At 39.3% G+C, this 13,156-nt stretch overlaps 1 protein-coding gene across 2 annotated transcripts in view; it reads right to left on the bottom strand.

Moving 5' to 3' along the window:
* The window catches only part of LOC113165323 (guanine nucleotide-binding protein G(o) subunit alpha), an 81,704-nt gene that overhangs the window by 50,671 nt on the left and 17,877 nt on the right, over nucleotides 1–13,156 (bottom strand). For both annotated transcript variants that reach the window (XM_026364732.1, XM_026364731.1), the window contains exon 3: nucleotides 12,016–12,157. In XM_026364732.1, the coding sequence (XP_026220517.1) occupies nucleotides 12,016–12,157 (142 nt within the window). The remainder of the gene's footprint in view (nucleotides 1–12,015; nucleotides 12,158–13,156) is intronic.

Below are 13,156 nucleotides of genomic sequence, written 5' to 3'. Positions count from 1 at the left end.
ACACAGCACCAAGGCCAAGAACTCATATGCTGCCTGACTGACACACATACACTTGATAAAATGTTTCATAATGGTGTAAATTGGGAACAGGTGATCAATAAACTACATGCAGGTTAGGTTGATTTGGTCATAATCTGCTCCTAAATTAATACCTCTAAAGATTGTCCTGTGCAATGATTCAGTATATGAATAAAGCTTCCTAAAAACACTGAAATTCATATTATTGCTTTTAACATAACAATATAAAAACTAAACAAACTGTTTGGATGTTACTGTGTCCCAATACAGATCATAAAGCTCCTCACTAGTCAACATAATTCTTATGTTTTAATAGTGTAACTAGATTTAGTAAATCACTAGTTTGGAACTCAAACTAAGAATTCCGAAAAACCTTTACACACAAATTGAGCGAAGGGTTTCTGAACAGCTGTACACACACCAATAACTTGATATCACACTCCTGACCCACTAGCCCTCTGTGCTCATCAGCATCTATGACTTAAAATGATTTGCTTAAATGAGAATACTTGCACTGAAGAAGACTTTTGAACTCCATAACTTAATTGAGTCATGGCAGCAAGATGTTAAATCGAGCACAACCCAACAGTAATTGTAAACACCAATCTGCAGCCAGGTCAGCAGAAATACTGCCCATCAAACACTCACTGTCAGCTTGTTGAGAACAAGCTCATGGATCAGCCTCCCTACACAGCCCACATCTCATTCCTCACGCCTCTCCCGCACCACATCGACCACTTCTACTCCAACCATGCTGACCATGTCGAGCATAATCACCACCAGCAGTCTTGCTGATAATGAAGACATCAGCTCTCTCCTGGCTGAACTTATGAGACTGATAAGGTCAGGAAGGTCACCAAAGGTTCAGTCTGACTGACAACTCACACAGGACAGCTAGCAGTGCCTTGCATTAATAGTTTAAATCACTCAATACATACGCCCTATCACCAAAACAACTTTGGCTCAACCCTTACTGAAGAAGTAGTTCTTTAAAGATGAAAGCTTCATGTCAGATACCCATTGATCTGTGACCACAATGCTGATCTCCCAATGCAAAAATACAGAACAACAATAGGCAGGAATTTTAAGGGTGCAACCTTTTTTTATCCCTTTGATGCCATACACAGATACATAGACTCTTATTAAATGGCACACAGGAACACACACACACACACACACACACACACACACACACACACACACACACGCACACACACACACACACACACACACACACACACACACACACACACACACACACACACACACACACACACACAGAAGCTACTACACTTTGCCAAATGCTGGTTTCTAAATAGGAGACAGTCATCAAATATAGATTTAAATGTCCTTCATAATCTACATCTACAAGGCACAGCTGGCACACACATGCACATAGCCAAACTAACTGCGGCCCTATCTCTGTGTATGCACTGTTTGTGAGTGTGTGTACAGGGTATGGCATATGTCACTCGGCAATGAAACTAGGATAGAATAAAAAGTAAAAGGATGATGAAAAAAGAAACAAAAAAGTTATCCCTGCCTGCCAGCATGTATGACCATGTTCTCCCATCTCCTCTTCCCTTGTTGAAGCCTTCCAGCATTTAAGTAAAACTGTGCAGCTTCCCTCCTCTTCTCTCTCTATTTTTTCTTCATAATAATAAACAAAAACAAACTCACAAACACAAGTGATGTCCAGCAGATCACAACTGACCAGTGGGCTTACTGCAATCATTTTGCTGAGTCACCTTTGATTTAATGCTAGAAGGCAGCTGCTTTGGTTTGTAATTACAGGTGTTCCCTGTCAGTGAGGCTGAGCTTTAAAGATTTAGCCACTGTGCCTATGATGGTTGGCTAACTGGGCTAATGCTTAGTGAAAGCAATAACGTAACCGCTGACTGGCTTAATATTTGCAGCTGATTCACAGGCACTCAATCATAATGGATAAGCTGATGGCTGCAGCAATGTAGACTATGTCTAGATAAGCAATTTACAGAAAGGGACAGATAGAAGGAAGCAGAGAATGAAGACATTTTCATTTTACAAGTTTTGCTTTAAATTATGGATGAAAAATAAAGAAAGGGGTAAGTTTTCAAAAGAAAAACTGGGAGATGAGAAAAAGCAATGAGGGTCCAAGACTAATTTTAGGAATGAAACATGACACTGAACTACAAACTATTGTAGTAAAGTATTATTATTATTTAAATTCTTATTGTTTAATCTTATTTTGGCTTTAAGTAAAATATCTTATTGTTAGTTAGAATATTAGAAAACTTATTTAATCAAAATCACCAAATCATCAAAAAAAAAAAAAAAAAAAAATGACAGTCATCCTCATCGTTTGCTTTTCCCGCTAATTAGCCAAAGGTAGCACACTACGCATCAATTCACAGCTTCTGCTTGCCCTCTGATGGCCATGTAAGTCAACTATAGATGTGCAGTTTTCTGTTGCCTTACCTACTCTATATAAAGTTTGATAGTATACTGTATTTATCTGGTCTCGTATAAGTGTTATGTTGCATTATGTTTAGTTCAACATTACTGTACGAGTGGACAAATGCCAATAATGACCAGTAATCAGCCCATTGTTAGATGCTATTCATTGATTCAGATGTCTACTTTTACTCAGTCTTATAGAGCAGCCCCAGCAGACTGAACCTTCCTCAGTCTAGTTCATTGTTCACAATACAGTTTTCTATCAGTGCACACACGACGGCTGCCAGAGTCATATTGTAATTACATTAGAGCCCATTTCAGCTATAATTAACAAGCTGTACATTTTTAGCAGTGGAGCATTACCAGCATCACACAGTAAAGTACATGTTAAAGTCATGTTACAATGTACCTTTTACCTTTGATTCCCATATTCATTTGGTTACTTCCTCACATATTTTTGAACAAATTGCATACAATCAAAGCAGCAGGCCATTGTTACTAAAACTAAACTAATAATCATTTTGCATTCCAAAACGTAGTCTGTCTTCACCAGATTTTAAAAACCACATTATGGAAACCTGGCAAATGACAACTGGAAGCGCATCTTAGCTTTTGTATGACAGATTTGAGAAACTAATCTTATAGACAGTTGCCTTTTTTTAGCCTGGCCTAATTAGCTGCACCAACATTTGGCTGACATACTGAACACAAATAAGCGAAAATGTCTGGCACAACAATAGACCCAACTAGTTAACTTCTTTTCAAACATTTACATATGGTGCAAGGAGCTTATGAACACAGAATCATTTTATTTTTTCACTCAGTAAGAGCGCTTGGGGATATGACCATTATTTAAAGTGTGCTCATCAGAAAAGCTCTACTAAAATGTGGTTGTGCTTGTCAAGGTTTTAAAAACACATTTTAGTTGCATCCAAGAAGTGATGTCATTTTTATTTGTCTGTCATTGCCTAAATACAGAAAATGTTGTGGTGACTATAAAGTTTGACTTTTATGTTATAGCATACTGTTTGTTGTTATATTGTATATATGCGTATATATCATAAACAGTATGTGAAGCTGTAGTAACTTGAAAACATGCAGATAAACAACAATGCATGGCCTTTTTCAGCAGCAGATATTGAAACGAATGCTACCTCGATATGAGGTATGAGCAAATTAGCCGACATACAGTATCATCCCAACTCTACTCTATTGTGTTTGCAAACACCATATACTGTATACAGAACAATAGGACACAGTATATGTCCTCTGCACTGACAAAGCAAATGATAACATTCTGCTGTTTTGCAGAAGAGTGGAAATGTGATGACATTAATGCAGAGTTTTCCATCAATCTGACCCGTACTGTAAAAACATACATACACAATCATAATGTGCTAACCCCTAGGGACCGTCCCTTATGTGCCCTCCTTCCCTGTGCTCTTTTTCTCCCTTTCATCACTCTATTCATCATACTTTACACTCGAGGGAGAATATTTCATCTATCTCTCTCTTTTTTCCCTCTTGGGAGAGTGTGGCCCATGTTCTGTTTCTTTCAGCACCTGAGAACCCAATCCCTGAGGTAACATACACACAACCCCAGAGAGAAGATGACTGCAGGACACATAAATGTCAGTTGTCTTTATTTCTGACTAATTGAAAGCTTATATCGATGACTCGCCGACATAAAGCCATTTCTTTACATCATGACAAAAAAAAAAAGCTACTCTAAACTATTCTACTGTGTTCTGATGTTAAAGAGCTTCACACATGAATAAATGCATCTTTACATTCACTTATCTAATGCTTTACTTTCTCTGTTCTCTTTTTGGGTGAATAAAATTTCCCTCCAAACATTCAAAAGTCAGCTTAAGCACATTCAAGGTCTGCAGTCATTCAATAAAGTCAATGAATCTGTGTATTCACAAGTGTGTATGTGTATGTTAGATTTTTAGAGGTGTGAGGTTTTTCTTTGAAGGCAATGTTCAGAAAAACTGCACTAATGATTGGCAGTCTTGGTTACTGCTGGTGGCAGGAGCAAGGCATCAAGGTCCGCTTCTTAGGAGTGTGGTGTTGTACCTTGGCGTAGCAAGAGAGGTCCATGTGCCTGTCATATGATGCTGGCAGCACTAGTCTGGCAAACATAGTGAGGAGGATAGTATTAAGTGTGTGTGTGTGTGTGTGTGTGTGTGTGTGTGTGTGTGTGTGTGTGTGTGTGTGTGTGTGTGTGTGTGTGTGTGTGTGTGTGTGTGTGTGTGGTTTTAAAGAGCTACAAGGCAATTTATAGAGCTCTAGTAGAGAACTAGATGTGTGTGAATTTTGCCTCCCCTAAAGGCCTTACTCTGAGCTCTTCTGATGTTATGCACTCTGACATGTTTCGCAGGATTTACTCTGTCTAAAAGGCATTTTTTAGTTCACAGACACACACACCGAAGACAACAGAGCAATGGAATAGCAGGCTGAAAATAAGTACGAGTCTAAAATACAAGCAAGACACATGCAAGAATAGTTTTGTATTCTTGTCCTAAATTTCTCCTATTTTCCTTTTTTTGTACGTCAAACTCAAACTTGCTTGTTTCATATGGATTAGTGCCAAGTATCCCAAATATGACAACATGTCCAAGTTACAACTTCACCCAGTGTCGTTATTTTGACTTAACCCAAACAAATCAGGGTCAGCCTTACCCTAGCACTAATGCTGTGCTGGCAGCTCATGCTTGCGTCACATTTGGATTTTTTTAGGTGACACACCCATGAATGGCACATTGTGCAAAACAGGCCTCACATAACTCGATGTGTCCTTGTTCTTGCTTAAACCTTGTTTTGGGCCTAAAACATAATGCTTCCTAGCTAATAGATTATCCTATAAAATGCTGTCAAAAGCACAATAATCACTGACATATTGAACCCCATTATAGTGTATAGTAAGTGATGTTACAGTGACAGGTGTCATAGCTGAGTCTCAGAATGACCAGCATTAAAACCATCAAAGTTAATACCAATATCAAATGATCCACAGGTCACCCAACATACCAGTTGGATGACACACACACACAGTGTTAGAGAAATGTATAATGCTTGTTTCCTTCTGAGTAAGTATCACTGAGATGTTACTGAGTCAGCATCCATCCATCCATTTTCCAAACCACTTAGCCCTTTCAAGGTCACAGGACACTGGAACCCATCCCAGCACGCCTCAGTTGCCAGTCTATCACAGGAGCTGGCACACACAGACAGACACATTCATGCTTACATTCACACCTTGAGGCAGTTTAGAGCAGCCAATTCACTAAAGCTGCGTGTCTCTGGACTGTGGGAGAGCAAGGAAAACATGCCAGCTGCACCCAGGAAGGTCTCTGCCGGTCCTTGCTTTGAAAGGGTGACAGTGAATCGAGTCACTGAACCAAGCTATGATGCCTCAGAGAAGCCAACAGCCCACACTGTCATTGTACTGGGCAGCTTCCAGTTTCTAAGTGAAACTGAGTATTTGATGATAAGAGGTCAACTGACTAGAAATGGCAAAGGGTTACTTCTCATAGAGCCATGGATTAAACCTCTATGAATACAAAAAACACGTGTCTACAGTATGAATAGTGAAGCACACACTGCCAGATCTTCCATTTTTAACCTTTAACACATGGAAACAAAGACTCACTGCCAAAACTCAGGTATGGGATCATGGTCCTTTCTGTTGCTAGGATACGTTTCACTACTGTCTCAATCTCACTTTCATGATGCAGACTCTTTCTCTCTGTTTTACTATATTTAACTCTCCATCTCTCTTTCTTTATGCATATATCCACACCATCATCCTAAAATCCACACTGTGCATGTGTGTATGTGTGTGTGTTAATTAGCCAGCTGCAGTAACCCAGAGACTAATGACCTCTCATGACCAGAGGGTGGGATTAAAGGTTGAATGTGTTGATGAACTGACTGAACTAGCCAATCGGATGCTTTAAATAGAGTTTAGGAAAGGAGGAATACAGTGAGAAGGAAAGAAGATAAGAAGAGATAAGATACGTAGGAAAGAGGAGAGAAAAGGGGGATGACCGAGGAGAAGAGGAAGGACAAGGGAAGAAGAAGGTGAAATGATATTAGAGAGGAAGTAATAAAAGTGAGACAGGCAGTGAAGAGAGACAAAGAGAAAAGAAAAATAACAGGAGAATGGAACAGAGAGGAGGTGAGGAAGGGAGAGAATAGGGAAGGATGCCGAAAATAACAGAAGAGAAAGAGGAGAGGGAGGGAGGGAAAATCAAAGAACCGAGCAGCACACACAAAGATACAAACACACACACACACACACACACACACACACACACACACACACACACACACACACACACACACCAACAACATACTAACGCTTCAAACATCTGAGGTACAATGACCTTCTCAACCTGGTAGGAAGAAATCTATAATCACACATGGTGAATAATAAACTTCTATGTGCATGCACGTGTGTGAAACACACTGACGCTGTACACACATTCAGGCATTGGTGTCATGTACAGTACAGTACAATACTGTTGTGTTCAGGTATGATGACAAGGCACTGGTGAGACCAGAAGCAGAATATTCACCTACAACCTACTTGTTTTTTATAATGATCAGTTTTGCAAGTTTCAACTTCTGTTGTTTTTTCATTAACAAGTGTCTCACCAAATTAGTAAACAAGGAAATGGGTCAAACACATTTTTGGGTCAGTCCACAACAGAGCAGCAACTTAGGAGGAGGGACTCACTACTGGAGTTATTTTTAGCACTGTGTAGTTAGATCTTAATTTTTTACTTTTACTTTCTTACTGTAAACAACTCCTTCATTAGCCAGAAGCCAAAACTATTGCAGAGAAACAATCGTCTCACCTCACAGCATGAAATACGCGAGTGCACATAAGCTTTATCAGCAGAAAACAACCACATCAACAACAAACCACTATGTGAAATTAGTTGAAAACCTGAACTTCAATCAACTGCAAATCCCATATACAGATCTACGAAGCTCCACAATTAATGCTGTGCTAACATTTTACCGACAAAATGCTGAGTCTGTGTCAGTACTTTCTTACCTCCTCATTCTATTCATGGCTCTCGGCCACAAGTCCATTGTTTCTTACTGGAGACATAAATCTACCAGTCACAAGTACTTGTTTTATTTTTTATTTTTTTAAAAAAGGCTTAATAATTTGTCCTAAACTTCTGGTCATTGTAGTTTTTGCCAAACGTGACTCAACCAAGAATAAATAGGGTGTTAGCTGGTGACTATTCAATATTGAACTTTCTGCATCAGCAGGATGGTGTTTGTGGAACTGACTTAACTACATAGTACGTGTTCATTATAGTGAAGAAACATTCATCATAAGGTTCCTTCATTATAATTAAATTTGCCAGCAGTGTGGCTCATTCATGTGTTCCTAATGGTTTTGAACAACAATATATCTCTGTTCAGGCTTCACAGATACTTGCTTTGGTTGTCATCTTTTCATTTGGTGACCATAACAGACAGTAAGCTCTATGAATCAATGTTTACAGCAACTTCTCCTTGCATGACATCCCGTAGCTCACAAGAACTTGCAAATTGTTGCCACTTAACATCATGCATGCATTTGTCTAAAAAAAGTGGTTCAGAAAGGTTAAATCATGTGAACCAAACTATACTTACCTCCACTTTACTCTTACAGTAAGTGTGCCCATGTGCAGCTGGTTTTATTCTTTAATGAGCAGAGGGAACATTATCATCAGAGGGGCGTTGTTCACATACAGACTAACCCATGAGAATAACTACCTGGTTTCCACAACAACAGCCTGCAAACCCGTCTGCCAGCTCACTATCTCTCCTGCTCCTTCTCAGTCTATCCCTTAATTTCATCCCTCTATTTATTTCATCTCCCTCTCGTCTTCATCCCCTTTCTCCCATCAAAAGTCCATTGAGACAGAAAGTGTTTTTCTGATGTCAGTTGTGCGTGTGTGTACATGCCGCAGCCGAAATGCAGCTGCGTCCTTAATTTCCTTCTCTGCATTAGTCCTTCAATATTAATTTGTGTATTGTGTGCCACAATAACAACTGTAATGATAGGATGAGAGAGATGAGAGGTACGGCTTAGTGCAACAAATTTACTGTTGGAATATTGAAAACAAGTTGTCTACCATGATTTTATGGTGAAAAAAAAGTCTCATTGATCTTTAAAGGTTTAAACGTGCTAAAAATGATTACCTCGTAAAAGGAGTCTTACATGCGAAATTTGTATGGGTATTTACTTGCTGTCAATCTAAAGCTAAAAACGCATGTTGCTGGGAAAAAGTCAGGTCAGTCAGTTATGATACATGATACAGACATGGAAATAAAGAAGTACTGCATTGTTATTGTCCTGCAGTGTATTGGAATTAGTTCTAGTGTTATATCTATAATAAGGAAACGTGTTACATTGTACATAACCGAGCAGGACACAGCCTGTAAGCCTAAACTATCTTAGCATCCGAGATCAGCTATGTTACAACAGCACTGAACAGTGCATGCGCTTGTTATGGACAGTGCTTTATAACATTATGACTCCAGTTTCAGAGGGTCAAAAAAATAAATAAAAAATGCCACTATGTAAACTATTTTCCAGAGTATCACTCATATGGCATTCTTGCACATGTGCAGTTGATTCTTAGTTTAGATGTTGTTGAAAGTTATTCAAAGCTTTTGGGGCAACAAACAAGCTAATGCTGAGTGCAGACTGACAGCCATGACTAGATGTAATTCATGGTTTTCGGTGTATGGAAACACTATCAATACAGAAAATGACTTGCTTTATCCTTTAAAATCACTCTTAATCAGACCAAATTGAAGTAATAATATTACAGAGATTAGTTTTTAGAAGATCTTTGGTAGCAGCTTCTTCTTTGAACCTCTTTTTCTTTGAAACCTGATGGGAAGTGTTTGAAGATTCATGCGGCAGCGACTACATGCACATCTATTTCAAGCCCCCTATCACTGTGTGAGCGTCTGTGTGTGTATGTGTCACGCCGCCCTTGGACATAGGCTTGTGGAATGTGTTGAGAGCAAGGCAACACACTGGGTTGCCACAGCAACTAGCCAAGGCCGGGGAAACAAATGGGGTGTGGGGAGGTGAAAGTGAGCAAATGGGGAAAATCTGATTGTAGGACAGGTAGAGCTGAACGTTTGTGACAACAATATATGTACAGTAAAAGAGGAGGGAGAAGCTGAAGGGGAGAGATAAGGACTGAAAATAAGCCCCTGTCCTGAATCCCACTTTGGACACCTACTCATACATTCAAACTCCTCATGTTTGATTGGAGTGAGCACGACACCTCTAAGGCCTCTGGTTATTTTGGAGGGAAGTCAGATGTAGAGTTTAGTTTAAACACAGCTCAGTCTGGTCTCTCTCTGTTACTTGTCCACTGTCACATTCTGTCCAATCCCCCCTAAATTATCTACTTTCCTTCCTCTTTCTCACTTTCAATAATCTAAAACACCCATTTAAATAATTGTGGAAATAACTGTTAAACTAATCAGTAAATAAATGGAATATAGCTTAATGTGAATGGGTAAATATCTCTCACAATCAAATTACCTCATGGTCATTCAACTGCAATGTGGCACAATATTATCTCATTAACAAACAACATGCCACAAAAAACCTTAGTGCATGTATGTAAAGTGAAAGAGACTGATGAAAGCTTCAAAAACTATTACGTTACCTATGGATGCTATACAGTATCTTAGTATAATGCAGACATTAAGACAGTAGCTATTGCACACGTCACATATTAGCTAATATCTAAATTTGAGCAAAGTTCCTCTAGTCGTTTGTTGCCATGTCAATGTTTAGACTGTTAAAAGAGATGAAGCGCTCTAAGGGCACATAACCTCTGACACATAAATGAATACCTATTACATGATTACATATTAGACTACATGGTTGTATATGATTCTGTTTTAATATGCCCTAATAACATCTGTGTATGGGAAATACTGTCATGCATTTGGATCAGCCTCCACAGACAGAAAAACAGGATACAAAGGTATCTTCTCTCTCATGGCTTGAATTTTGCACAGAACAGGCCAGGAGAGGTTGGTATAAAGCAGCACATGGTCTTTTTGGTCTTTACATCTCTAATTAAACATGCCCCAACTGCGGATAGACTCATAATTTTTTATTTAGTCTGTCGTTTATTCTACTCGTGTACATTAGGATTTAGACAATTTAAAAGCAGGCCTTCCGATTTCCCTGCGAATGTAATGTTTGTGTAAAGATAGAATTTAATAAATAAAAGATATTGGGTGATGACAAGTTCACTCTACCCTTGCTGCTCATGTTACATGTTACAGTGTTTTAAATGCTTTCTTACTTTTCTGCAATATCTTGTTATGTCTGTGTTAGGTTCAGTGTCAGAGAAAACATAACTAATTGGCTTTTACATTTACAAGAATTTAAATGCAGACAGCAAGCCATTCCACAATCTCATCTTGACTAAAACAAACAATAAATATGTGCAAACAATCAATATGTTGGTGTTACTGCTGTGGATTTGTAGACTCTGCCTGAATCTTCAAATCTACAAATCCAATGATGACAAGCACTTATTAAGAAACAATATCCAAACAGTCAAGCTTAAATTTCACCCCTGCTCACCCACGCCCAGCTGAATGCCCACTGCTGAACATACAAGCACCTAAACATGTTTTTCATAGGTAGCTGGATCCAATCCAGTGTCTACATCAACTTAACATTCAACCTATCTGCGCTTAGTAAGAACATTTCACTGCAAGTTTTGGTGCATGAATAACAGTCTGGACATTTCTTCATCAGTGTGGGAGGGAAATGCTAGCGCTGCAAGGATCCCTCACCATTCCTTCAGCTCTCCACAACAAAGTACTGTAACGCCAGCTTTGCAAAACTGTGAACATCTTCCACCTACATATTTTTACATGGTAATTTGTATATTTACCATCCACAAAGTCACTGCCCACAGTAACAAACTAATCTGCACAGTAAGGAAAGTATTTTCCTGCAGATTCACCAGGGGCATGGTGGTGCTGTTAAACTAATGTGATATTCTGTGGAAATCCATACAGAGATATATTTTTTTCCAGGAGGTCAGAGAAACGACCTAAACCTGGTAGAGATTGGTGTCTTGTTCATGGATACTTTATCAGGTCTGACACAAGAGCTGGGCTCCCGGTAGTGTGGCTGAAAGACAGTAACTCTGTATACGGCACATGGCGCCCTGTCCCTGAACTCCATCATTTCCTACATCATATTCATCCACATCCACTGGCTACTTGCTGCATTCAGGGCTGGAATCTAAACATTTAGAGCATCACAGTAGCTCAGTGGGTCATGTTGGCTGAAATCTTCTTTTACTCCAGTTTAGTTCACACCTTTGAACATTTTTGACATTTCCATGTGTGGCAGTCCTCTTTCAGACTGACTGTAAAACTGTGCACTGTGTTTGGAATATTAAGTGTACAGTATATGTTGATGTATGTGTACTGTATGTGTGTGGTGGTTATGTTTAGAAAGTGCATGCAAGTACAAGGACGAGCGCTAACCTTTCGTTCTTTGTCTCCATACTCCAGGCCCAGGGTGTCCATGGCACGGACTATGGCAGCCAGAGATTGGATGGTGTTGCTGTAAACAACAGGCTTGTACTGCTTTACGTCATCACCAGAGAAACCATCTTCATGGATGATCCTAAATGCACAAAAAAAAGCACATGGGTTAGTCCGTAAAGTAGTTTGACACAGTAATTGAAATTCTTTATGAACTCCCTACCAAAAGTGCACACTTATCAGTAGAGAGAAAATATGAAAGCACAGGCACAGACTCCAAAGTGTGGAGTGTAAAAACAATTTAAATAGTAAACTAGAATGTATTACAAATGATGAGCAGTTGATGTGTACCTGGGACATTAAAATGGCTTTGTAAATAAAGGAGGGAGAAGGTTGTACAACAATAGGGGTGGGGGATTATATAGAAATGTATGTGGTTGAACAAAATAAAAAAAATAAAAGAAACATGGGGGAGGGTCCATAACCAGTAGGCTAAACTGACATTTAGGGCCACAGTGCTTGCAGCAGCCTATCCTGCTGTTTTAAATGTCATGCTGTCTTTCACTGCAGCTAACACAAGGACACCCCGACAGACACACTCAAAGACAGTTAGCCAGACAGACCGTACTGATAGACAAATCAGACAACGTCAAACACAGTGAGATGACAGAGAGATGGGCAGCCAGGAACGATGGACCAGACACCAGAGGACAACTGCCTGATACAAACAGACAGAAACAGGTTGGGCCACATTGTGATTTAACTGGGGTGAACAAGCCCTGTGCACAGAAAGAACAGAGAATTCAACCTAATTACTGCTTTAATTACATCTTCAAGCAACTCTAGCCATCTCCATCCGCTTAATGTTCATTCATTTAGCATTCTATATATCAATATACACCACAATAAATGCCTATTATCGAGGCTCCACTCTTTTGACAACACTGTGATTGAGCTGATGGGAAGGGAAATAATCACCAGGCAGACTAAATGCTAATGAGATGGTGTCTAAGCTCTCCAGTTGGAGCCATGAAAATATAATAATTTTAACTCTCACATGACTAGCATGGGAACATGATTGGTTTTGCTGAATAACTGTCTTTGTTAATATAATAACTTCAGAGATTACAAGGATATAAAA

This window comes from Anabas testudineus, chromosome 6 (assembly GCF_900324465.2).
Source record: "Anabas testudineus chromosome 6, fAnaTes1.2, whole genome shotgun sequence".
Taxonomy (NCBI): domain Eukaryota; kingdom Metazoa; phylum Chordata; class Actinopteri; order Anabantiformes; family Anabantidae; genus Anabas; species Anabas testudineus.
Note: the sequence above shows the minus strand (reverse complement) of the source record. Positions and strands in the feature narration are given on the sequence as shown.